At 44.0% G+C, this 27,432-nt stretch overlaps 2 protein-coding genes and 1 long non-coding RNA gene across 4 annotated transcripts in view; 2 read left to right on the forward strand and 1 right to left on the reverse strand.

Annotated features, from left to right (window-relative positions):
* LOC128833601 (uncharacterized) overlaps positions 1 to 8,015 on the reverse strand; it is a 23,238-nt gene extending 15,223 nt beyond the window's left edge. Inside the window, exon 1 of the long non-coding RNA XR_008444290.1 lies at positions 7,927 to 8,015. This is a non-coding gene — a long non-coding RNA (uncharacterized LOC128833601). The remainder of the gene's footprint in view (positions 1 to 7,926) is intronic.
* TTL (tubulin tyrosine ligase) overlaps positions 1 to 14,208 on the forward strand; it is a 35,592-nt gene extending 21,384 nt beyond the window's left edge. Inside the window, exon 7 of the mRNA XM_054021578.1 lies at positions 6,636 to 14,208. Coding sequence (XP_053877553.1) covers positions 6,636 to 6,750 — 115 coding nt within the window. The 3' untranslated portion in view covers positions 6,751 to 14,208. The remainder of the gene's footprint in view (positions 1 to 6,635) is intronic.
* Positions 14,209 to 15,971: 1,763 nt separating this feature from the next.
* Positions 15,972 to 27,432, forward strand: part of POLR1B (RNA polymerase I subunit B) — a 32,252-nt gene continuing 20,791 nt past the window's right edge. Inside the window, exons 1-5 of one of the 2 annotated variants that reach the window (XM_054024577.1) lie at positions 15,972 to 16,176; positions 19,333 to 19,500; positions 22,624 to 22,770; positions 24,515 to 24,647; positions 26,111 to 26,247. In XM_054024577.1, the coding sequence (XP_053880552.1) occupies positions 16,000 to 16,176; positions 19,333 to 19,500; positions 22,624 to 22,770; positions 24,515 to 24,647; positions 26,111 to 26,247 (762 nt within the window). In that variant the 5' untranslated portion in view covers positions 15,972 to 15,999. Of the gene's footprint in view, positions 16,177 to 19,332; positions 19,501 to 22,623; positions 22,771 to 24,514; positions 24,648 to 26,110; positions 26,248 to 27,432 lie in introns of those variants that run through there. The other variant, XM_054024578.1, reaches the window with a different exon arrangement.

Consider the following 27,432-nt stretch of genomic DNA (forward strand, 5'->3'; position numbering starts at 1 on the left):
ATGGAGATGTAAACTGTTCAGGGACTTGGTTTACTAAGAACTGGCCTTGACTTTCAAGTTAGGTCAACATAGATACAGCACTCAGAGGTGTGAAAAATCTGCACCCCTGAGCACCACAGCTATGCACACCTATCCCCAGGTGTAGAGACAAGTAGATCAATGGAAAACTGCCTCTGTTGACCTAGCTACCAATCCTTGTGGGGGTGGAGTTCCCATAGCAACGCAGAAACCCCTTCCATCACTGTAGGAAGCACATACACTGTGGCATTACAGTGGCACAGCTACAGTGCCATAGTTGTGCCACTGTAGTGCCCATAGTCTAGATGTGGCCTAAATTTAGGAACTTCTGGAAGGTTGGCAGAGCATCTGATAACCTGGCTTTATATAAAATCTGGCTAGATTATGCTATTTTTCAGCTTTACCAACCTTGTGTGTAGTGTGCAGTAGGGGGCTGTTTCTCATTTCAGCTATAACAGGTGTGAAAACTGCTGGTCAATACTATGAATGCAGTGATTAGAATTTACTGATTTCACGCACTGATACTTGGTATATATCCAACTTAAGATGTATAATGTTGAAAGAGGTGGTAAGGAAACAATCAATTGAATGAATTGAAATAATGAAAACAGATTATTCTTCTAAAGCAAAATATTAACATTGTCAAGAATTTGTGCTCATCTCTAACCATTTAGAAAATCAGTTTCTTCAGACTCTTCAAGAGCAAATGTACCATTGAATGAAACTATGTCTTATTGAAGTGTAAGAGAAGAACGCTGATGAGTATGATCCTGGAAGTGAGACTTTTTTGATGCTGTCACCAAAAGATAGATGCAGTGATCATTTAAGTCTCTGTCCCAGGCCTTCCAGCAGCTCTTCACTATTGGTTCCGTTCAGAAGCAATTTCTCCTTTTCTGACAGCCAATAAATAGCATAGAGCAATTGATGATTGTGCATTAAAAACAACCTGAAATGCGTATACTTTAACTTGATAAGAAGGCAGGATGCTTCCTTTATGCCAATAACAAAATCACCTTCAGTGGTGCACAACATGAGCACTTTACTTCAATTCTAACAAATTGAATTCCTTCATTGAGCATGTGCCAGAGGAACATCATGACCAGTTTCAAGGCACTATTTAAGAGGGTCAGCTTCTAGCAAAGACATTGCTCCAGGCCTCCTTAGATGTGGCAGACACTGCAGAATGGTCTATATCCACTGCAGTGGTCATGAGAACAGTGTCTTGGCTGCAGATGTTGGGCTTTCCGAGAGAGGTTCAGAGTGCCATTGAAGACCTCCCCTTTGACGGTTGTAAGCTCCTTGTGGATTTCACAGATGCTTCTCTACACAATTTAAAGAAGTCGAGAGCCCCACTGAGATCTCTTGGAATTTATAATACTGAAAATAAGAGGAGATTTAATAGGTCTCTATCACAGACCATCTGAACCTCTGGCCAAGAGACCAAGATAATCAATAAAAAAACCTCCGTCAGCTACTATTGCATCTTCCCAGCCATTTACTTCTTCTAAGCAACATGCTGATGGCTCAATCAAGAGTCTCAAGCAACCAGTCAATAGGTATTTACAGCCGCAAAGAAAAAAACAAAGAATATTGTGTCCATGTGGGTGAAGGTGCCATCCAAGAAAGAAGGGGGTGAAATATGGGAGAGAAATCTTAGCCATTTGCTTGGACTGAGCATAAAAATATGAGAATTTTCAGAGATGCAGTCATCCTAAACTTCTTATGTAAGTGTGGGCATTCAGCACAGTGCTTATACCTCACTGAGAAAGAAGTAAGGCCCACCACAGTTCTAGTGCATGTTGTGGTTCAAAACTTCTTCCACAGCCACCATCATCCTCTTGGTTGGTTGAAAAAGGAGGATGGATGCAATAGTAGTGGAACAATCAGGAAGATTGTATCTCTATATGTGCATCCAACTCCTAAAAGTGTTGGAACTTGAAAATGAGAATTTTGATCAAAATACAGCTTGGCTTCTGCACCACAAGGGCTCTATAAAGAGGCACTAAACTTACAAATGCAATTGAGGATGGTTTTGAAAGGACTTGACAGACAGGTAGCTGACAGTACTGGCATGGTATCCAGGGAAATTTGGTTTGACCTAACTTAACAAAGAACTGCAACCACACAAGGACCAGATTTTAAAATGATTCAGAGAAGCTACAGAATCAGTCATGCTGGCTAAGCAATAGACAGATCTCAAACATAAGGGCATAGGTGGAGCCCAGGACAGGAAGAAGTGCTCGAATCATGCTGGTTGGAGTATGATCCGGAGTTCGTTCCTTGTAGCATTTTAAGTTGAAGAGCCAGATTTCTACCCCAAATCTGTTTGTGAAGGAGGATTTGCTCCATAGTTCATTGCATCAAAATGGTAGAAAAAACTGTAGAAGCAAAATCACAGATGACAGAACAGTCAGCTTTTAAAGGACCTGAATCAGATCAGCATCAATTGAATGTCTGTTTAATCCTCTGGGACTGGTTTGGTCATAAGTGTAATAGGCTAAGTGCTGGAAAAGCAAACAATTTGGGGGAAATGTATTGGCTTCTCCGGAAAGCTGCAAAATTGTTGTGGGCCTACCTAGTAGACTAGGGACAGACTCAATGATTATGTTCTTACATTTTGTTGAATTATAAAATTGGAAGGGTGTTTTTTGGACAATAGCTGAAGGTTTATATTCAAATAATACACGTGCTTTGGTTTCATTTCATAAAACCTTTCCTGGGTTTTTTCCACTGGTGTTTTTTGTGTGTGAGAAATTTCTAAAACTTTGTGATTGACAGGAAGAATCCAATGTTTGTTTGTTTAAAAAAAGAGAAACTTGGGTAAAAGGCACTTTGGGTGACATTCAATTGTCCAAGTAATATAACTACCCCAATATTAAGCAATATATTTTCATGAACAAATCAGCAGCCTCTCTCAGTGGAACAATGGAGAGGTACAGGTTTAATTTAATGTTGCATAGAGAACTCTATCGCTTCACTCTGCTCCCACTGGTGCTTCTGGAGCGCCTGCCCATTCCCTGTTGTTGGTGCAGCTGTATGCTCTTGACCTTTTGGTCCCAGTGCTCACAAACAAGTGTTGCATGCCAAGATGAGGAAAATCCAATTGTAATCCTTCAAAAGAGTGTGTTGCTGATGCAGTGGGCCTGCAAATGCTAGCAGCTGATCCGTAGGAATGTGGTTTTGAAGAGCAATCTAAAGAATATATGCTCTTCATACTTCAGACAAGACAGTGTATTTCATCCCTACCCTGCCACTCTATGAAAGAGAGATAGGGGAGCCTAAATCCATGTAAATGTGGGATTGGTTTCTCATTGGCTATAATAAATATCTCAAATAGACCTGGAAAGTAAATCCTTTGTGTAGAGCTGCATCTCAGATGCTGAAGACAGATCCATGTTGCATCAATGCCTTTGCAAAGGTGTTCAAGAACCAATCACCCTAGTGAAAAGATGCCCCTATAATGCCAACAACTAGATCTGCCAGGGGTTGGTTGAACTTGCGCATGTGAGTTTCTGGAAAGAAGTGTAAATATTTTGCATGTGAGGCATGTGGTGGTAGAGGAGCAGACGTGTTGGGCTTCTGACTCCGGAGCTCTCCTTCAGAAACTGCCTGTGATAGGCTGCCCAACTCTTTGGGTGGCTCCAGGCTGCTGTGGTGGTGACCATGGAGGAAAGCTCACTCAGCCAAACGACAGCCTGTGGCTTTGGGAGTGAATTCTCTGCCGGGGTTCAGAGGCAGCTCAGGAAAGCACACTCCGATGGGAGCTAGGTGCAGATGAGCCTGTTTAGATTCAACACTGTATCAGAGAGGTGTGTTACTCCCAGAGCAGGGAGAGAGAGGAGGAGGTTGGGCTGAACAGGGCAGGGAGCTCTGGGGAAACAAGTTCCGTTTATTCAGTGCGTTCTGTCCATGCAGTCTTAGACTCTTTGGCAAGTTGGTGTCAAACTGGCTTAAATTAGAAGCCCTATGATAAAACCCTAGATCTGGGTTCAAACATGAACCTCTGGAGAATCTCTCTTGTCAACTGCAGAACCCTTTCCAAGGAAGTTCATCTTTCCTCTCTGATTTGAGAGGCCATATCCGGAAAGGAGCAGCACAACTAGGGTTTGGCGGTCAGCCTTTTCACTTGCTAGGGGCTTCTGTTTCGGCAGAGAGCACTGCATAAGGCCCAGCCACAGAGACAGGCTTATAAGAAATGATTCTTGAGAGCTAAGGAAATCAACACAACTAGAGCCAACACTGGGCATTCTGCATTAAAACAGAGAACTTGTATTAATATTGCAGCAAGAACCGATGCTATTCAGAAAAGGATGTAGAATTGACCCAGAAGCCAAAAGAGTGAGAGAATGTACAGGTGTGGGGTGTGGAACCTTTAATTTAAAAAATGAAATATGTAACCAAAGGCACGTTTTGTGTTTTAATTTACAACTATCAAGATGGCTTAAAAGTGTGGAAGGTTCTTGTCTTCTAGCATTTTTTAAAAACGGGCACCCAGAGGGCTAAGGATCCATTAGAAATGAAAGAACACAGAATGCTTGCCAGAAATCCATCTCACACCATGGCTGGGAGAAAGACTCGCACTTCCATAAAATGTCAGATTTGATACAGAAATCATCTACTGAAAGCAGTGCAGGAGAGAGAATCTGGAAGCTGAAGGTATGCTGAGCCAGTTGCACAGGTGAAAAGACCTTGTTAATTCTGGTAAAGAAGGCCTTGGTAGGAAAAAACATCTCAGCCTCTGTTATTTCCAGCCCCGTTACAGTACATCTTCAACAGAAATTGCCTTATTTGTTTTAGGACAGTGACAGTCACCAGGGATGAAGAAAAAAATCTGCATTATTGAAACAGATGAATATTCCACCAATATGGCAGTCGTGCATTAGTCCTTGTATGCAATGTATAAGATCCAGGAATGTCACTCTGTTACCCTGAAGCCTGTTATCTTTGTAGAGTCAGTGTGAAGCGATGGGCACTGCTACAAGCATGGATGAGAGCTCTTCAGAATATAACCAGGTTCAATTGTCACCGGATTTTGCAGTCTATCACTGTCCAATTTTTATGTTCTCAGACACTTTCTGCTTTTTTACACGTGACTTTACAAATTACACCCATCCAGCAGCCCAGACTTTCAGCTCCTAGTATTGTAACTAACTGACACTAGATGTATTGATAGTGCCATAGCATCCTATGTCAGTAAATATAGGAAAGTCTAGAGCTGTCTAACCTGGGCAGTCTTAGCTGTGTAGCTCATGCTAAGTTAAAATACCTTATCAAATATTGATGCTGTTCGCTAGACTGAAGTTTGTCTGGTTGTTCTGTCTCACGTTGCCCGACAGATAAGGCTTCTCCTCTCATCAGAAGGTAGGCCTAGTTGAACAAAGGCCATTGTTGCTATGCCAGAGATTAGTTTGTCCCCTTTTTAAAATTTATTTTGTAAAAACAGCAAAACGCTGCTCAGAATATCATTGGTTTTGAGTTTGATGCTTGGAGAAATTGTGTGCGTTTCATAAACTGTGTGCAAGAGAGAGAGAACAATTATACTAGACTGATCTTAGGTTGCTTTACTTTTCCATTAGTCTCTACCCTCTTTGGAATGAGCCTACCTTGATCTCTGTTGACAGTGCCCCTTGGCTGGTGCTGATAATGTATGTTGATGAATACCAGCTTCATGAAACTTACTGTGACGAAGCACAACTAACTCTGCCAAAGAGTTGAAATCCCTATGCAGTGCCACGCCAGCAAACCCCATTTGCTGTTGCATCCTCCTACCCTGTTTCTTTGCAATACTGAGGCATCAGAATTACATGACTGGGATGGGGGGGTGCACCTGCTCTGGACTCTTCCACAAATGTGCTAGATGTCTTCTGCAGGACTGATATGGTCCCTGAATTGGGGTTTACTTTTGGCAGCAGAGATCTCCACCAAGTTGGCTTTACTCTTCTCTGCCCATTTTGTATCAGATGAGGAGACCTGAAAGCACATGACATGGAGCTCTTTTTGCTAGGTTTTCTTACTACTGCAGAATTAATGGAGTCTACGTATCTCATGATTTAGGGTGGAACTCTGCTCTCAGATAAACATGAGAAAGTCCCACTGGCTTAGACTTGAGCTGCACATCTGTATCTAAGGCCAGGATTAATACCTACCATAGGTTTGGCAGGAACATTTTCTATTATAAATAGAATTAATTCAGTGTGCTACACAATAATTTGAGTCTCACGTAATTATGAAGATCAGTAGTTTTTTCCCCCCCAAAAAGTCTTGTGCTTCAGTTTAATGTTTCAAGTTGTCTCTACTGCTTTTGTTCTATAATCTGTTCTGACAGTAAATAAATGTAGAACTACCCACTAATGTGATCCTGTAGTCCATTGCAATAGCTACTAGAAGGCATGGATTTATGATTCCATCTTTGCTGAGATGGAGGGAGAAGTATAGTAAAAGGGATGAGCAGCCTCCAGGGTGGTGAGAGAAGAAGCTAGAAGGGAAAGGGGTATTTATACTAATGGCAAGACTGTATAACTGCTGCTGGGAAAACTTGAATGAGGGTAAAGAATGTTCAACATGTTACTCTTTCCCTGTTAAAAATATTTCATTCTGATTTTTCTCTTATCTTCTAGGAAACTTTATGCAGAACTTTGCCAAGGTATAGTGGATGTAGCCATCTCTAGTGTCTTTCCCCTCAGTGACATAGTGCAAAAGCAGAGCCAGCCATCAATATTTATGAAGCTGTGATGACAACATGACCATCTTAGCGACACACATGGAAGAGCTGCCGTGTATCGATTCTGAGGGAAGGCTCTTGGATCACTGACTTTAGTATCATGCCAAAAAGGAGGAGAAAGAGACAACTTTTTGGAAATTCACGAGGAAAATATAAATAAAAGAAGGCTTCCAAGGAGAGTCCAGGATGAGCCAAAGTTGTTCAGACAACTCTGCCTGTGTTTCACCAAACTTTGCTTTGGAAACAGCTCATGTGACTTTAATAACTGAAGCAAATCTCTCTGGGAGAACAGCAAAATAATGTTTAAAAAAAACCAGGGATACAATAATATTGTATTATCTCGTCCTTTTCTAAAAAGAAACCTTTTTTCCTTTTTTTTGTTTTGTTTTGTTTTTTAATAAGTCAATTTAATGAAGAGTACCATCGATGTGGGTTTCTTGGTTCATCACCTGCTGCAGTTTTAGTGCCTTAGCTCAGTCCCCAATAGGTAACTCCTTTTTGTTCCTGCTCCATTTGTGTAGAGGTGAAAAGCGGTCTTATTTTGTGGGATGTGTAAACGAAGAAAAAATGAATTTAAAGTCGGTTTTAAAATCAGCTAGCGAAACACCCAGTAACAATATGGCAAAAGTGGCACTACTGAAGGTACTGTATCTAGTGCGATGAAGTAGCCTAGGGGTTGAAGGAGGTTTTACTTACTTGTATCCATTGTCTAATGAGATCTGAATCGGTTGTCCGTCAGTCTGATGCAGTTGGAACCCCTAGAAAACAAATACTGAGCCCCTCTCCCACTGATCTGCAGTTTTTAGGGAGTCCAGGTTGACACTCTTGTTGAGCCCATTGCTGTAACAGAGTCTGACTTTCTTGGAAGGCTTGTTCAGAGGGGCATTCAAATGATCTTAGTTCAGCTCTTTTTTCAGCTTTTATGCTTTGAATCCCTTCATTTTTGTTAACCAAAAGAACGCCAAGGGACCTTGGCAGCCTCTTGAAGAGCTGCTTATGTACATCTTTTAACTCTCCATCTTATTGTAATGGCTCGGAGGGTTGAAAATAAAAGCCTTTCAACCCAACCAGTTTTCTCTCTCCCCATTGGCCTCACATGGCATTTTTCAGCACTTACGAGTCAGCCCCACCAAAACATGGCTGTGCTTTTTACCCCAAGCATCATCAGCCAGTAGAAATAGGCTCACCTCTTGGGGAAAGCATTTGATGATCAGCTGGTGCTGCTGTAGAACAGCAGGGAAACTCTTGTTGCATATTGCGTTGTTATATTGTGATAACCTTTTAAAAAAAAAATGTTAGGTCAGTGAATGTAGAAACTCACATTTTTTAAGTATAACCTAAATAGTTATGTGAAATCCTGGGAACATTCCCCACATCATAAACAGCCCCTTTAAGTTACAATTTTTAACCTAAATAGGTTGGCTGTGTCTCTTGTAGAACACAGTGGGGTCCCTAGTAGCAAACTGGGTACTATAGATCGTAAGTGTGTTCCGTATTGCAATACAGTGTGTTGGGAATTTTCAGTAGGAATAGAGAGGTCGAATTTTAAATTTAATCTTAGTGCTTAAGAAGTAATAGTCTGTGTCTGCAAATGACTAATGCTAACAAGATCCCCTTTTTTAAGGAAACCAGTAAGATTTCTATAAGCTATTATGCATTTTCAATACTGAGATGCTGCAGTTCTCCTACATGCATTGCATGTTGCATCCTAGCATATTTTAGTTCTATGATTAGATTTTTTTTCTACATATTTTAAAAGGTCAGTGAAATGCGGCAGCTTCCTAACAAACAAGTGTGCATGACTGAGCAAGAAGCAGAATCTGATACGGAAAGGCATGAGAGAATTGTTTAGAGGAAGGATTTCTCTTGTGTGGTGCATGCTCCACACAGGACACTGTTGAGGAACACTGACATCTGCACCTGAATCAAATCCAGCAAGAGTTCTGGCTCTGCTGGTCGGAACAGAACTACGTTCTGTTGTCTCTGACAGTTGCTTTGGGTTGAGGATACTTACATTAATGACGGTGACCCAAGCTAAAGAAAAGTGGCTCCTGCTACAAAAAAAACGCCACCTTTAGGAGGTTCCAAGCTTCTGATTGGCTGAGTTTAATAAGCATTGAGTTAAGTAGTATAATTTTTCCCTCCAGTGACATGTCTGAGCACTCTTACACACTTACTTCGACTTAGGGCTGAGATTTCCCATCTCTGAATTGTTACCAGTGTAGAGCTCTGTGAATGAATGAACCTGTCCTACTTTGCCAAGTCACTGGTGTTCGTAAATCTTGGCTCTATAGCAAAGGGAGAGACAGAAGCATTTCTGTGAGGTGTACGGAACTTTAAATCTCATTGCTAGAGCACACTGGGGAAGTTTCTGTTCCATACCTTAATTATTTCGATCCAGAACAGCTAGATTTGGGGACAGACTCAGCCACTCAGCTTAAAAGTTTGTCTATTTGAAAACTTTGGCCAGGTGGCTGTCAGATTGTCCCCCGCATCCCTTCTGCCAAAGGGCTTCATGCTCTTGCTGGCTTCATTTATTTACAGCAAGTAAATAACTTCAAAACTCTTCACACCATTGCTGCTTTTCTGCAGATCTCTGCAATCTAGCATTGAAGCTGCAGAGGTCGTTTCAATTGGTGTGAGTTTTCTGCTGTAACGCCAGTTGAACATCATCTGTACATCAAGCCAGACTGCAGGTGAGATAGAAAACATCAGTAAAGATTCCTTGGCTGAATAGCATTCTTTCCTTATATCAGCTGGCAAAGAACAGGCCTTATTCTAGGGCTATGTCTACACTATTGCAGTAAGTCGACCTATGCTACGCAACTCCAGCTACGTGAATAATGTAACTGTAGTCGACGTACCTAAGGTTGACTTACCGTGGGATCTACACTGCATCCTGTTGACTTACCTTACTCTTCTCGTCGGGGGTGGGAGGTAGAGTGCAGGGGTCGACTGGAGAGCGACCTGCCGTTGCTTTGGCGGGTCTTTACTAGACCCGCTAAATGGACTGCCGGTGGGTCGATCTCAGCATAGATCCCTGCCATAGTGTAGACCTCCCCTAGGACTTGTATGGGGATGCCTGAGCTCACTGTCAAGAGTCCAGTTACCTTGCTTGGCAGAGGGGCAGTGTAAGGCCAGGAATTCTGTTTTTCAATAGGAGTAGCCAGGTGATTTGAGTTGGGTTTTCACAGCTGCAGAAAAAGAAGGAAAAATGATTTTAAAAATTAACTTGAAGTCTCCGTTACTGGGGTGGCCAGGAAGCCCATGAGGGGGACGGACAGGGTTTGTACTGAAATGAACCCACAGAAAGCCTCAGTGGGGGATGTTGGATAATCCTAACTCATGTGACTACAAGCCTAATAAGGACTCGGGCTCTATCATTAAAACATCAGTCAATATTTGAAATGTATGCCCCTGTTAGTGTAATCTGTTATGGACTCCCAGGTACTGGAGTTATATATAGGGCTGTCAAAATCCAGTGGCCAGAAGATTGCCACCATCACATAAGTGTGCTGCTGCTGTGCAAACTTCTCTTAAGCAATAAGTGTGAAATGAGCTCAAGTGTTGTATATAAATATTTGTGAAAATTTGATGGCAGATGTAATGTGCATTTGAACTATCAAGTGGTTGAAATATTGTATTCCAGAAGTTCACAAGGAAGACGGCTCTAATTGTGTGTACAGTGAGCTCACATGTGTGTGGGGGGGTAGAAGTTCCAAAAGTGGATGTCTAAATTAGGGTCCTACGTCCATGTAGAGGCACCTAAATAAGGGGCCTGATTTTTCAATAGAGCTGAGCTCCCAGCAGCTCTCATTGAGTTCATGAAGAAGCAAAAAAAAGGCACAAGTCCAAATTTTAAAAAGTTCTTTTTAGGTCACCTTTTATTTCCATTTCACTGATCGCAGTAGTAGCTAGAGAGTGAAGTGCAAATTAAAAGCCATCTGGCTAATACCAGTCAGTCAAATGAAAATCAAAGGTGACTTTAATTGAAAGTGATGACTTTAAAAACTGGGTTTTTTCCTGATGTAGAGGAAGTGGTCCTGAAACCTGTGGTGGGGTTTGGCTTTGTGCATGTTTTTACCTTTACAAATAGCAGGAATGTCAGTTTGGTGTTGGAGGATGTGTACTGTGAGCTCTCATTCATCGAAGAGGGATGGTGGTTTGGACAAAGGCTATGGCTACAGTAGAAAAAAGGTGGGGAGGTGGTAAGCCCATGTTAGATAACCTGTGTTAAAATCCTAGTGCAGACAAAGCAAGTTGTAGCTTTACCACATGTTAGCTGGTCAAAGTAACCCCCAGGTTACCCCCTAGAATTTGCCTCACCAGAATGTATTAAAACCACACATGCTTTGCCTGCACTCAGATTTTAATGTGTTAGCTAACCTGTTTCAACACTCTCATTTTTCCCAGTGAAGACAAGGGCTAACAGATGTCCTTTATCAAGAATGTTTATCAGACATGGAAGTAAAATAGGTATGAACTAAAAAAGAGTTTAAACTAAAACACTCCCCCCTCTCAGCTTTCACTCTTGGCTCTTGTGATACCAAAATTTGACTAGCTGGTTAGCCAGTTAAGACTGGGCTGGAATGTATAAAATAACTTGGGGAAGGGGGGATCTTAAAGGTCTTAGGCCTTTTGTACATCATAAAGAAGTGAAGAAAAGGCACAAGCCCTGAGGCAGTTGACATTTTCTTCCTTTTCAGGTCACCATTAAGAATTAGTAAAAGTTCAGTAGCTGTGTTCCTATCGGGAACTTGTTTGTATAGGATGTATACATAAAGGAGAATAGCTGCGTAGGGTGAGTCCAGCTCGCTGGGGCAGTAGAACCCTTCTCCAAACATGCTCTTGTAAGCAAGATGTGTGCTGTGCTCCTAGGAGAGACTGCTAGAGCAAAACCGCTGGCATAGTGTGAGCGATCCATCATGCTGCAGTGACTCCAGGCAGCCTCCTCCCACCCTGGTTTGATGGTCCCGGGATGAGCCGTGCAATCGGGTAACAGTAATCATGGGACTACTGTCGTTCAGGTGTGGGAAAGGCAGAGAGAGAGAGCTTACTTGCTGTCAGGATGTGCAGCTTCACTGGGGTTACCTGCTGAGCAGCTAGGGACTGTCCTCTGTGCCCATTATTTTACAGTGGGAGGAAAACAGCACAGACTCCCCCGCTGTCTAGCTACCTGACAGAGCCATCCCAGTGCAGTTAGCTGGGATGAGATTGGGATAATCTTAATCCTTGACAGCCCCAATGTTTATGGGACAGATCAACTGCACGAACATAGCTCCCCTCCTCCCCACAAATGAAGAACCGCTCCCCCTTGTTATACAGCAGTGGCCCAGTACTGCATTTACAGTGGCACTGTATGGCAGTGTTCTGGACCATTTCTGTATCAGTCTGTAGTCCTGTCATTGATAGGTACTGGGTGATGACTAGCTCAATAGTTTACGTTCTCACTGCACAGATTCCCTGTCTTGGAAAGATGACCTCTTGATATTATTTGATGGTATTGTCAAACTTCAGTCTATCAGCCCATCTCACCGTGAACATTACCGTTGACTTTGTCCTGTTTTCAAGTTTGGGCTCCTTAGATTTCTTGAGTCTAGGAGGAAATAAAAGTTGGAACATACATTGCAGTGTATGTAATGCCCTGCCACCCTAGAGCACCTGCTTGCTGCCTTTGGGACAAATTCTGCCACTGTAGAGCCACAGTTAACTCTGGACATCAGAATGGGGAGCCCCGCATTTCCAGTCAAATCTGCACCAACCAGCTTCCTTTTGTTTTAAGCAACCAATTTAATGTATTCACGTGTAGAGTTTCAGGTACATATTTGTTTGACCTTGAGGTTGGTTATAATAGACCTCCAGTTGATGATCTCTTGCATCAATCAAAAGTCTTAAACTAAGGCTATAGCTACATTGGCACTTTACAGCGCTGCAACGTTCTCGCTTAGGGGTGTGAAAAAGACCCCCCTGAGCACAGCAAGTTACAGCGCTGTAAAGCACCAGTGTAAACAGTGCCCCAGTGCTGTAGACTAATCCCCTCGGGGAGGTGGAGTACCTGCAGCGCTGGGAGAGCTCTCTCCCATCGCTGGCATGCGACCGCACTCGCACTTCAAAGCGCTGCCGCGGGAGTGCTCCCACAGCACCGCTTTGGAGTTTAGAGTTTAGCCACGGCCTAAGGGGTTTCACTATATTCCAAACTAACTGAATTCTGTTTAGTGATGATCTGATTATTCACACAATACCTGTTTAACTTTTCTCACCCTTTTTAAAGATGATTATCAGGTTGCCAAATTGCTGACTGGTTTGCCATATTCTTCAAAAGGCCTTTTCTCAGAATTCTGCAAGGTTCATTAACTGACAATAATACTGGGGGGAGGGGAGGAGGCATTTATTACAGCAGAAGAACAGTGTGTAACCTATTTCCCCATCCTTTATACCCTACTTATATTTGAAATATAAAATATTTTTCTATCTTCCATGGTGGTAGTAATTGCCGAGAGAAAACAGCAGAAAGGTAACTGGTTTCTAAAATACTGGGTGCTCGCACTAAGGAAATGTATTTTGTCCAACTACCAAAATGTCTTTCTGTAAGGGACTTGTTTTTGATTGAAGAGTTAGAACATTGTATACTTGTGTGTAATTTTAAGTTAAGATCATGAACTTTTTAAAAGAAATTGCAAAAATTACATTTTCTAACTTAAGTCCTATAAAAGTTTATTTGAAAAGGCCTTGCTTGTTAATGAGCTCTGGAAAGAGATGGGTGCTGCTTTTCAAGATGATGCATACCACCCTACAGAATGTGATGGGTGCCTAGTCTGATGCATTGTATCCTTTTGTGTCAGTCATGAGAAGGATTTCAGACATGGGCTCTCTGAATCAGGGCCTCATGGAACTGGAATCCTGGAAGTTTTCAGTTTGTCTGTGGCTTGTCTCATACAGGATAGGGGGAAATCCCCATTTTAAAATTCATTGTGATTGTGCTACAACTGTAATGTGCTCCCAGTCCATTTCAGAGGCTGACCACAACAGTCAAACAATGAGGAAAATGCTGATGCTGTCTAAGAAACCAGCTTCATTAAGGAGGTCAAACTTCTGTATCACATTGTAATCAAGCCCCTTCAGGACTGCATGCGTGTGTATGGTCAATGCATTTCTTGTTCTCTAAGCATTGTTCTCTGCTAAGAGGAAAACACTGTGCAATAAGTCAGAGTTGTTAATAATGTTCCATTATCAATGTCAGCTAAAATAGTCTGTGAAAAACCATAACGTTGAAAGGATCTGTAACGATCACTGTAGCATACATAAAGAGCTCCTGAAGTTACATCATATAGATCTTTAGTTTGTGTTTTCAAATTACTATCATGATGTGTGTGTATGTATGTGTCTCACAGGATTTGTGAGCCGTGCATGGTTCTCTGACATTTGTATTCAACTCTGTCCTGAATAACAATTAAAGAGAGAGAATCTTACCTGTTTTTTTCTTTGTGAATAACTATACAAAGAGGCAACCACAGATGGGCAGGGAGTCTAGCTAAGCAAGCTGCTCGCCTTTACGTTCATGAAGAAGCTTTTCAAGTCTTCCAAGTGGATATCGTGTTGAGGGGTAAATAGAGGGGAAACACTTCAAAATAGATATGCTCACTAGCAGCTCTACTGCTGCTGGGAACTAGCCTAGCCAAGGGCACAAAGCCTTGAGGGGTGACATTTTCCAAAGCTTCTCGGGGATACTTTAATGTGTGTGGGGGGAAATCCCCTCAATCTCCTGGTGAAGCTGTGCTGCTCTGTATAAATAAATGGAGCATGGTGAGGCGTGGCTGCTCTGAGAGCCCTGTGGGGGCAAGGGGGGGGGCACGCTAAGGGCCATATGGTAGGTGGGGAGGGGGTAGCTCTGAGAGCCCTGTGGGGGGCATTGTACTGAGAGCCAGGTGGGGAGGGGGGCGGATGGAGGTGAGGAGCAGGGTAATGCTGTGCTGAGTGCCCTGGGGATGGGGGGGGGGGTAGCGTTGTGCTGAGGGTCCTGCGGAGGGTGGATGGAGCAGGGGAGCGCTGTGGTGAGGAGGAGGGGGGGGTAGCACTGAGGGCCCTGTGGGGGTTGGGTGGGGTGGGGAGGGGGGGTGGATGGAGCAGGGGAGCGCTGTGGTGAGGAGGAGGGGGGGGTAGCACTGAGGGCCCTGTGGGGGTTGGGTGGGGTGGGGAGGGGGGGTGGATGGAGCAGGGGAGCGCTGTGGTTAGGAGGGGGGGGTAGCAGTGAGGGCCCTGTGGGGGGGGGGGTTGCTCTGAGAGCCCTGGGGGTGAGATGGGTAACGCTGAAGGCCTGGGGTGAGTGGATGGAGGTGGGGAGGGGGGTTGCTTTGGGGCCTGTGGGAGCTGGATGAGGGTGGGGGGGGTAGCGCTGAGGGCCCTGTGGGGTGTGATGAAGGGGGGTAGCGCTGAGGGGGTGTGACGAGGCGGGGTAACGGTTGCACTGAGAGCCCGGGGGGGGGGGGTAGCGCTGAGGGTCCTGTGGGGGTGTGACGAGGGGGGTAGCGCTGAGGGGGTGTGACGAGGCGGGGTAACGGTTGCACTGAGAGCCCGGGGGGGGGGTAGCGCTGAGGGTCCTGTGGGGGTGTGACGAGGGGGGTAGCGCTGAGGGGGTGTGACGGGGGGTAACGGTTGCGCTGAGGGCCCTGTGGGGGTGTGACGGGGGGTAACGGTTGCGCTGAGGGGGTGTGACGAGGGGGGTAGCGCTGAGGGGGTGTGACGGGGGGTAACGGTTGCGCTGAGGGCCCTGTGGGGGTGTGACGGGGGGTAACGGTTGCGCTGAGGGGGTGTGACGAGGGGGGGTAACGGTTGTGCTGAGAGCCGGGGGGGGGGTAGCGCTGAGGGCCCTGTGGGGGTGTGACGAGGGGGGTAGCGCTGAGGGGGTGTGACGGGGGGGTAACGGTTGTGCTGAGAGCCGGGGGGGGGGTAGCGCTGAGGGCCCTGTGGGGGTGTGACGAGGGGGGTAGCGCTGAGGGGGTGTGACGGGGGGGTAACGGTTGTGCTGAGAGCCGGGGGGGGGGTAGCGCTGAGGGCCCTGTGGGGGTGTGACGAGGGGGGTAGCGCTGAGGGGGTGTGACGGGGGGGTAACGGTTGCCCTGAAGCCCACGGGGCTGGGGGTTGGTTGCGCGGCGCGCGCGGCCCGGGGGGCGGGGCCGGATCCCGGAAGCGGCGCGTGGAAGCGCCGGGTCGGTTGGGCCGCGCGGGGCAGGCCGGGAGCTGTCGAGGCGGCGCGGTGCAGCATGGCGGCGGTGGTGAAGTGGCGGAGCCTCCCCGAGGGGCCCAGCCTCGCGCCCCTGACGGCGCCCGGCTACGGGCGGCCCCGCGAGCAGCAGTGCCCGGCCCTGCAGGAGCTGACCCGGGCCCACATCGAGTCCTTCAACCTGGCCGTGGGCGAGGGGCTGCACCGGGCCGTGCAGGTGGGGAGCGCGGGCGGGGCAGGGAGGGCGCTGGGGGGCAGGGATGTAGGAGGGACGGGGGGTTGGGAGGCGGTGCGGGGGACAGGGATGTAGGGGGACAGGGAGGGCGCTGGAGGGCAGGGATGTAGGAGGGATGGGGGGATGTGGTGCAGGGATGTAGGGGAAACGGAGGGGACAGGGCAGGAGGGGGCTGGGAGGCAGGGCAGGTGACAGGGAGGGAGCTGGGGGGGTAGGGTAGGAGGGGGACGGGAGGCCTGGTAGGGAGGGCGCTGGGGGGAGGGGACAGGGAGGGGGCTGGGGGGCAGGGATGTAGGAGGGATGGGGGGGCTGGGGGGCAGTGCAGGAGGGGGAGGGGATGTGGTGCAGGAATGTAGGGGAAACGGAGGGGACTGGGGGACAGGGCAAGAAGGGGACGGGAGGCCTTGCAGGGGGGCAGGGAGGGCGCTGGGGGGAGGGGACAGGGAGGGCGCTGGGGGGCATGTAGGAGGAGGCTGGATGGGGGCGGGAGAGAGCGGCGGGGTGTGAAGGGGGAGCAGGTCCGTGCACACGAGGGAAGGGCTGGTGCCTGGTAACAGGGGACACGAAGGCAGAGCGCTTGCGGCTGGCTAATGCACTGTAGCTTTACACCCCAGCTCGCCAGGCGCTGGCTCTTTCTGTAGACAAGTCTTAAGTCGGTTTCTGGTCCATGCCGGCTGAGTGTCCTTGCAAGCAGCGTCTGGACAACCACCTTTTGAAATACACGCGATGACGGGTTGCTCTTGCGCGGCCGTTGCACTGACGGGCCCAAAGAACAGGAGTGGTTTAATGAGCCAGGATTTTCCTCGGCTGGTTATTTGCCATCATAGAGACCACGTGGGTGAGGGAATATCTGTTGTTGGACCAACTTCTGTTGGCGAGAGATACCTCGAGTTTACATGGCTTGGCTTCATTCTGAGAAGTGAGCGTCACAGCTAAATACAAGGTGGATCAGATTGTTGAGCATCAGTAGTTAGCACATATTTCAAGGGACCATTCAAGGTGAAGTGGGCCTGTTAACGCCTCTCCAGTCCTAAGGCCTGGGGAAAAGCTGGAGGTGAGGGGTGGTTAATGGGTTACAGATTGTTGTAATAAGCCGTAAGTCCGGTGTTTCTGTTCAGTCCATTTTTAGTGTCTAGCAAAGTTGTGACTTTAAGCTCCCAGGCCTGTCGTTTGCAGGTGTTGTGCAGGTTTCCTTTGAGGATGGCGACTGAGAGGTCAGGTATAGAGTGACGGTTGTGAACAGTCTTCACCCACGGGTGATGCGGCGTTGTTGTCGTTTGTCCTTTTTCTGTGTAAATTCATTTGAGAGCCTAGTGATTCCCATTTCACCTGAGAGAACCTGATTTAATATCGAAATAATCTCCCTTGACTGCACTCCCCTAGTTGTCACCTACCATCCCAGGGGAGTGGACTAGATGACCTCTCGAGGTCCCTTCCAGTTCTATGATCCCACACTGGAACCCATAAGGGCTATCATCAAACAGTTACAATCCATACTCGGGTTGTATGGGGACCCCATCCTGAAAGAAATCTTTCCTGAACCCCCTCTTCTAGCCTTCAAACAACCCCCCAACTCTCCAAGTTCATCAGAAGCAACATCCACACAGACCAGGACACGCTAGCTCAAAGTGGCACCAGATCCTGCCGGAACAACAGATGCAAAACCTGTGGACATATCTGCACTACCATGATGATCAACAACCCTCACAACACACCTTTCAAGGGCCATGATTCCTACACATACCTATCACAATATGTGGTGTACCTCATCCAAATGCCCCAATAATAAATATGTGGGTGAAACACAGAACTGACCCCTGCAGGACCCTACCAAATATGCCCTCCCAGTTTGACAGTGAGCCATTTACTACGCTTGCCCTTCCACAGTTGTCTAGGACCTCACCTGTCCTCCATAAATGCTTGAATTGCTAACGGTTCTGAGATTGCTTCCACTAGTTCCTTAAACACCCTAGTATGAATTTCATCAGACTCTGCTCGCTTGAATACATCTACCTTAGTTAAATATTCTTTAACCTGTTCTTTCCCTATTTTGGCTTGTTTTCTTTGCTGTTAATTTGAATTGTGTTGAGTATCTGGCCACTATTAACCTTTTTAATGAAAACTGAAGTAAATTAGGCATTAAACACTGTCTTCTTTTGATGCCATCAGCTATTAGTTCTCCTTCCCTGCTAAGTAGAAGACCTACACTTTGTCTTTCTTTTGCTCATAATGTATTTAAAGAATCTCTTTTTATTGCCTTTATATCCTTTGCTAGGTGTAACTCTTTTTTGTATCTTAGCTTTTCTGACTTTTCTCCCTACATACTTGTGCTGTTCTTTTGTACTTCTTAGCAATTCATCCATGTTTCCGCTTTTTGTAGGATTCCTTTTTGATTTTCAGGTCATTAAAGAGCTCCTGACGGACCCATATTGGCCTCTTACTATTCTTCCTACCTTTCATTCATATCGGAATAGTTGGCAGTTGTGCATTTAATATTGTATCAGTGAGAAATTGCCTCTTCTCCCGAATTCTTTTATCCCTTAGAGTTTCGTCCCATAAGACCAAGTATCAGAGGGGTAGCTGTGTTCGTCTGGATCTGTAAAAAGCAACAAAGAGTCCTGTGGCACCTTATAGACTAACAAATGTACTGGAGCATAAGCTTTCGTGGGTGAATATCCACTTCGTCAGATGCACGCGAGTATTCACCCACGAAAGCTTATGCTCCAATACATTTGTTAGTCTATAAGGTGCCACAGGACTCTGTTGCTTTTCCCATAAGACTTACCTATCAGTTCCCTGTGTTTGTTAAAGTGTGTTTCTTGAAATACATTGTCCTTATTCTGCTGCTCTCGCTCCTTCCTTGCCTTAGAATCATGAAATCTATCATCACTTTCACCCAAATTGCTTTGCACCTTTAGATTCTCAACTAATTCCTCCCTGTTGGTCAGAATCAAATTTAAAATGGCTGCCCCAGGTTACTTCCTCCTCTTTCTGAAACAATACCGTGTCCCCAGTACATTCCAAGAACTTATTGGAAACGTATTTTGCCGTATTACTTTTTCTGCTGATGTCTGGATAAAGTCTCCTGTTACTGTTGTTTGTATGTGTTATACATACAGAGTTTCTTTTGGGTTTCAGGCTATTCCTGCTCTGGAGTTTGCTTTCAAAAATGAACGGATCACTCTGGCAGTTGTGGGCGCTGTCATCAATCCTCCTATGGTGCCAAAAGGGAGTATCTGTAAAGAGCTGAAAGTGTACCCAGCAGAATGTAGAGGACGCAGAAGCACCTATCGTGGGAAACTGACCGTAAGTAGTAATGGTTAGAATAGTACTTTCAGGGAATGAAAACTACACTTTTCCACTGTTTGGTATGTGCTATAGTTGCTTATAAACCATTAACTTGTAAATAAATGCCTTTTCCCGCATGTTCTCCGGCTGTTCTATGGATCACCAGTAGAACTTCGAATGAAACATTTTGGGAACCATACTGTGGGGAACTGGGATGTTAGTAGAGGAGGTACAGCCGTGAGAAGATCTTTCTTTTACAAAATGGCCTACAGAATGAAAAAAGTTGGAGGACCATTGCCTTATGCCACCAGAAAGTCATGAGTCTCAGCTTTGCAATGATGTCTGGCATTTGTTTCTACACCTGAAAACACCAGAGATATTGATAGCTATTAAAGAAATATTTGTATATGTCACCGTTCAGGGCAACTGTACCCGTATTCCCCCTTCGTTGTCCCTCAAGGTTACCCACCCTAGGCTATTGGCTCTTCACCCATCACCTCTCTTTGGCAGAGACCATGTCACTCTCCCTCCTGACCCGGGTTTTTCCAGGCTGCACAGATGCTTGCCTACCCTGTTATATCTCAGCAAGCCAGACCACCTAAATAGGTCAGTGTCTGCACTTTGCTATGAACAGCATAATCGCTGCTAAAAAAAAAAAAAAAAAAAAAAAAACACCTGCTGTTATAAGTTACCACACAGGTCTTTGTAAGCAAGCACATTTAAGGTAAAAACATTAAGAACAATAAAAGAACCTATGAACACCCGTGAGTAGTTCAGTCTTTCCTTTATACATCTTGGACCTTTGATCTTGGCCTCATGTAACTGGTGATCTGTAGACAGTGGCCCCCTTTTCAGGGTGTAGCTTCAAAAGACTGGGTGTTTGCATAACCGGAGGTGGGGAATTTGTATTCACCTCCTCCCAGATATTTCCCAGGAAAAACACTTAACACTTCTTGTTTCAAAAGTCCATTATTGTCTGGCACAATGATCAGTATAGTCCTTTGAAACCCGAGGCCTCACATCTCCTCCCTCAAGAGGTAACAGTCAGTCCCAGCCCACAATAATACATAAGCCGTTCATTTAATACAATTGAACCCAAAAATACTTACATTTAGTTCAGTAAGATTTTCCCAAAGATACTGTAGCAAGTTGCCATATCTGTCACAGTATATGTTTAGTCATAGGTGTGCGTGGCTCTTTGCAGAGAGAATGAAGATGCTGTCCTTAACCCTAGAAGTTTGCAATTTAGGTTGGGTGTGATACATAGGACATATCAGACAAGGAGAAAGTGGGGAGACTTGCACAAGATAAGACTGAGTTTGTTTTTGTAGAATACATCGGGTTCCCTTTCTCTGGATTTTTTTTTTTTTTTAATTAATGTTTAGGTTGATGTGGGACTTTGGGCTATTGTTGACGTGTACAGCAGTACTCCCTAGAGAGCAATATCACAGCTCTCTCTCCCAGTTGTCACGTTGGAAAGAGCCCTGCGTGCTGTACGAGGAGAGCCATATTAGACCCTGAATCAACTTTCTTGCTTCTGGTCTCCCCCATTTCAGTTTCCATGTATAGACAGAGATTGCTGACTTGAGAACATTCAGACACCGCAAAATCTGTATCTCATGAAAGGCTTGAATCCCAGCTTTCAAATGGCACAAAATGTTAATTTTTAATGGTTCATAAAATATTACTTACTAATATGATATCTGAATTGAAATTGAGGCGCGGGGGATGTGGTTTTTAAAAGGTGACATCTTGCAACCTAGAGATATTTAGTGGACCAGGAAGAAATTCTGAGTACTAATTCAGGACCAGTGACCAAAAGAGAATCATTAGCTTCCTGGTTTTTTTAATCTATAAGGCAGTTTAGGAACATTAGTTAACTAACCCTGACAGTGCCGTTTGAGGCAGGAATAGATACTGTTCCTTTCTCACAGATAGAGATGTTATGACTTGCCCAAAAATACAATATAGAAGTCAGTGACTTCGACCATGAGTTCCTGGTTCCCAGTCCTTTGCTGAGACTACTAAACCATGCACTTTTCTAACACTTCGTGAGATCATCTGTACTTCATAAACTCCTTGTGCTTAAGAAGATTGTGTCAGATTAATTTAAATTAATTTTTGACCCTGAATTACCTATATCAACAGAATAGATGAATCTAATAACAATTTTTGTCTTGTCTGGTTGCTCTAAATTCATTCCATCACCCCTCTGCTGAATTCCACTGTGATCATTTTTTTGATTTTCTCTGGTTTTGTAGCCTGAGTAGTTGCAGTTAGACAGATTTCCAGATGTGTGTATATTTAAGGGGGAAAAAGTATTTATCTTTTCCCCTTACTGAAATCTGAGATTTTGTCCTCCAATTTATTGGTATGCTTTAGCTCCAATTCATTACAGGAACAGGAATTCCAGTATGACTTCAGCAGCAGTAAGAGACTTGAACAGGCAATCTGATTTTCCGGGGAGAGGGAGCCATAGCACTATTACAAAATAATTCTTCTTGGGTTTTTTTGTGAAACTGTTGTGAAGTTTTACATAATTAACGTTGCATACAGATTAAAAATACCAGCACACCGATGCTATGAGTCTGTTGTTCTGCCTCCTGCCAGGCTGTAAACATTATAAGCACTAATACTTTGGGGGTTTGTAAATAACAGTAGGACCTTCCTAAGTTGTTATGTAGGGAAAAAAAGTATTTTAATTCCGCCATTGTAAGAGTTTTGTTCATCCTTGCATAACTTTTGTAATTTTGTTTAAACTTTGCAAAGAAAAACAACCCCAGAGTCTTAATCCTCACTTCATGCAGACAAAACATGGGAAATTTTTATTCACATTATAAATGAACAAAAATGGAATTATAAAGGAAGTCCCAACATAACCTGAACTGTAGTAGACGTGACCATGCATCCACTATAATATATAATTTGTATGTCTTTATTCTTATAGTTTATATATAATGCATTATAACTAATTACTGTTGTTTTCTTTGCAGACAGTATAATTTTTTTTGCTATTTATGGTTTTGTATTGAACATACAATGTTGCAATGTAGCTCATTCTCTAAAGACAGCTAGCTATATTTTATCATTATCTGTGGTGTTTTAACTTTCCTAATAATTTGATGTATTGTTTCTCTATAGGCTGACATCAGCTGGTCAGTGAATGGCATTCCTAAAGGGATTATTAAACAGTCCCTGGGATATGTTCCAATCATGGTGAAATCTAAACTTTGCAATCTGCATAGTCTTCCTCCCAGAGCTCTGATTGAACACCATGAAGAAGAGGAGGTAACAGTGGATTTTGGTGGGGCAGGAATATCTTCTTTACCATGTGGCAAGGGAAGTGGGTTTTACATTAGCTTGAAGGATTTTAGCATATCTATTTAGAAGCACAATCTGGCATATTTTCTGATTTTACACCATTCATAAAGATTCTGTGTAGTTTCTCTGGGGTCAGAAGTCTCAGACCTCAAGGTGGCTTCAGGTTATTTGCCCTTTGGGATACCAGTAGCCCTCATCTTGAGAAGGTAAAAGCTCATGGAGTACCTCAGGTTCATACAGGCAGTGACCATTACTGGTACTAGATGTTACTTTCCAGATGTGCAGCTGCCTCCGGAAAATTATCCTTCCCCTCCTCTGGAGGCACGCAGGGCTGCTTCTGTTCTCTGGTCTCGGTGTTCGAATTCAAGGCTTGAGCTCACTCTGCCCCTAGCTGCCAGCTACTGCTAAGCAGTGGTACTAGGGGCCCTGGCTGATGGTGAGACTTACAGTAGGGCTCTTTGGGGGTGATACATATCCCCTTCATAACCATAGACTTTACTTCTCCATTACTTTTGGGTTCCCTTTTGCTGTTGTGGCTTTATCTGCTCTGTCTGATAAATTGAATATGTGGATACAGAACCCTATAGTGCTGTCATTTTTCATTAAAAGTGTAATATTTCTTTTCAGTTTACAATCAAAGTAAATAACCAAATGGATGATCAATTAGTCTGTTTGCAGTCCGTGTAATCTACAATGATACCCTGTTATTGCCAGGCCCAGAGCCACGTCTCATGCATCTTTATAATTCACTTTGATTGTACATTCATTGTAATTTGAACAAGCATGTAAAGGTGAAGAGAATTTTCTCTGGAATTAATTTTTATATTGGATGTTAGCGTCATGCACATGCTAAATTGCAAAGCCATGCAATAAATGTGCATGTATCATGTGTATTTGGCCACTTCTCCTGTACTTTGCACAGTCATGCATCTCACCTGAGGCTTTGTCTGATATTTCAGGTGGCTTCAAAGAGCTGCCATTTAAAATAAAATCAGTTGGACACACGATCATGTTCTTTTCTCTAAATGTGGAATAGGGCTTTTCTTCCTCCAGTTTGCTAGCCAGAGACCTCGTGTGGGGAAAGGGAGTATTCCGATCAGGGGAAAGTTTTAAATCCAATATTTTATATCCCTCAGAACAGAAACTTTACTCTTGGAAAGGTTAGCTTCTTAGTAGATAGTACTTGGTAGTAGCTCTGAAAGGGCCCAAGATATGGTATTTTTAAATTGTGATATTTCCATGTACACTAAAGTAGTTATAGCTCATTTTAGAGGTTTCTTTAATTTACTGTCTTGTCTTCTCATTTTCTCTGCATCCTCTACAGTTGGACTTAGTGTAACTAGTGCATCTGGCTTTACAGGTGGACGGATACAAGAAATAGTCCTAATAATTCTTTTAAACACCACTAAAATAGTTATTTTTGTAAAATACATGGAATATACAGAGCTTATAATAGTATGCCAGGTTTATTGGCACTTGTTTGGGATGACCTCCGAAATGTGTTCTTACCTGTTATGTGTGAGTAATGCATGCATCCCAAGCGCATGCCAATACAACTTGCCATGTAGTAGAAAAAGTTGGTGTGTATTTTACAGTCCAATAAGAGCTAATTTTGTCTCACTTCCATTTTGTTTCTTGTATAACAGGTACTCTGTACTCAGATCTTTGAACTTTGGTGTATTAATTTTTAAAGCACTTTCTCTCTTGTCAGGAAATGGGAGGCTATTTTATAGTTAACGGTATAGAAAAAGTTATCAGAATGCTGATTATGCCTAGACGAAACTTTCCCATTGCAATGATAAGACCCAAATGGAAAAGCCGAGGCCCTGGTTACACACAGTATGGTAAGTGTAGTGATTTTGTTAGGGGCATCACCTTAGTAAGATAGTCGCTTGAGAATAAACAAAAGAAAGAGCAGGTGACTTATTGTATTTAGTTATTGCTTTCTATTTTGTTCATGCACTTGTGCTGTACCATAAACATGGCAGCCTGCTCAGATGAGGGGAAATTCTATTCCTTGAAAAGGGAGAAGCCCAGTGCTGGAAAAAGCAATTCTTTTAACGTCTGGATGAATGTTAGTGCTTGTGAAAATAAAAGGCTAATTACATTATATAAGGCATTGGTGGCTTTTGACTGTTGTAATCTGAACCATCGATATCCAGTGATACTGGATTGTATTCTGTCTGATTGTGGGTGGTCCATCTTCCATTGTGAGCAGGATGTGATGGAAACGAACCTGAGCACATCAATCCAATAGACACAGAAGTCTGTTGGTGCTGTAGGCAACACTGAATTTCCTTTCCCTGCACTAAGTGAAGGTAGTAAAGAGATTTATCCACAGTTAAAATAGACTCTGCACTACCTCCATCGTGAGGCTCAGTGTCAGAATTGGTAATGGCTCCCCTTTGAATCCTGCTTGTTGTTTATATTAAAACTCACGATCAACGCGCCCCGTTTTTAATAAATTGTGTTCTGCCTCATTAAAAATGCACTGTTTATATTTATTCACTGAACAGGTACATTTTTGACAATGAGCTTGAAGCTACTTTGTAAGACACACAAATACAGTCCTTGCCCCAATGACTGTATGATCTAGAAGGATGGTGGTACAGGATCTGTAGTTTGTCTCCCTACGTTCAGTCTGAACTCTTTTGCCATGCTGCTACATCTAGTAATAAAAGAGTAGTTTAGTCACCACGGGCCCGAATCTACACTGCCTTACACATTGTAGAGTCATGTACATTGTACAGTGAGTATAAAATGATACCAGATCACAACAGTAGCATTTTGCACCCACTTTGCACTAGTGTAAAAGGTTATGACCTGATTCAGCACGTGCTTAGTTTTAAGATTGTGAATAGCCTCTGAAGTCAGTGGGACTCCTCATGCTGAAATACCTTGCAAATCAGACCTAAAGTAGTGGAAGGCAGTGGAGAATCCGGCCCTATTTTTGATTAATCCTTGATCTCTCTCTTGAGACTGCCAGCAAGAGGGCCAGCTATGATATCAATACCCATCCTGTAGGAACTGAAGTGAGACCTCTTAATTCATTTCAAGCAGAATACTGAAAATCAGCCTGTGGTAATAACTCGCATTAGCAATCGGGTTTGCATTTCTAAACAGTTATCTACAAGTGTGACATACTGTCTCAGTACGATGCCTTTGAGCCAAACAGTGCCCCCACCCAAGGAAATCTAAACTGTATCCGGAGCAATTAAAGACCATGCTTGTTTTGTAGTCCCGATAGCATGCAGTCAATAGTTTCTATGTTGTATAAGTGAATCTTTGCTTTTGTTCATTTTGGCAGGTATATCGATGCACTGTGTTAGGGATGAGCACTCTGCTATAAACATGAACCTTCACTACCTGGAAAATGGTACAGTGATGCTGAACTTCATTTTTCAGAAAGAGTTGTTCTTCCTCCCACTGGGATTTGCACTGAAGGTAACCCATAATCTAGTCTTAGGCTTTTTGGTGAATGAAAGGTTGATTGAAGAATTGCTGTGTAAAGTGTAGCAGCCTGTTTCTTGCTTGGAAAAAGGACTTATTCAATAATTAATTCCACATGAAGCATTTCATTAAATGGTACTTGTCATCTTGACTATCAAGGATTGTAGTCCAAACTAGACCTGCCTATGTCGGTAGTATAACATTCAGGGCTGAAGTGTGAGAAGGTGCACACAGCTGAAGAAGGGGAAATAAGGTTATGTATAAAAGTTTCTTGGCTTTTTGCTATAAGACAGTACTGATGAGACGTTTTTAAAAGGTAATGATGGGGAGTTTTCCATCTGAAGTCAAGGATAAAGCTGGTTTAAAACAAAAATAATTGTGCAGAATAAATCCTCAGGCGCAATATTGGCAGAATGTTTTTAGTCCGTATCCCAGTTATTGGCAGTATCGTTCAGTGAAAGACTTTGGGAGCACATGAATCTAATCAGATAAGTCACGTCATCCCAATTGAAAATCAAGCAAAATAGTATAAAAACAAAATGCTGCTTCTGTACAGAACTTTCCTGGATAAGCAATGTTAGAAATGGTTGCAAAAATACCTTTTTTTCAAAAGTGATTGTGAAAGCACCAACGTGTTCAGTGTTGTACAGGCCACAAAGGAAGTCAGCCCTTTGCTGCATCAGGCTTGAAATATAAAGGCCCGATCCTGTAAACCTCCGTAGGTGTAATACTTATTACCATGACCTATCCTGTTGCTCACCAGTCTTACAGAAGGGTCCTTCGAGCCTTTGGGATTTTGCTGTCTTTCAAATCTTCCTTCCTAGTGGTTACCTTTGCTGCCAGGAGGATCTCAGAGATAGACACTGATGCACTGTCTTCCATGACAAATGTCTGCTCATTTTCCTCCCTAGGTCACAGAGACATTTGGGGAAGAGGAGGCTGCACATGTTGAGTTTGAGAGCTGCTAGTTATTACATAGACAGGACCAATTTCTTAGGAAATCTTATGGTGGTGAACTTTGGACAAAAAGTCCAAAGGCCCTGTCATCCTGTCTCAAAGGCATTTCGAATGAATTAGAGACTGTGCATCCAAACTTGATTTCACCTACAGGACAGGGAGGCTGATGCTTGAGCTCTTAATTCTGTGGGATTGCAACAGCACAAGATACCCCTACTCAGC

This window comes from Malaclemys terrapin, chromosome 3 (assembly GCF_027887155.1).
Source record: "Malaclemys terrapin pileata isolate rMalTer1 chromosome 3, rMalTer1.hap1, whole genome shotgun sequence".
Lineage (NCBI taxonomy): Eukaryota > Metazoa > Chordata > Testudines > Emydidae > Malaclemys > Malaclemys terrapin.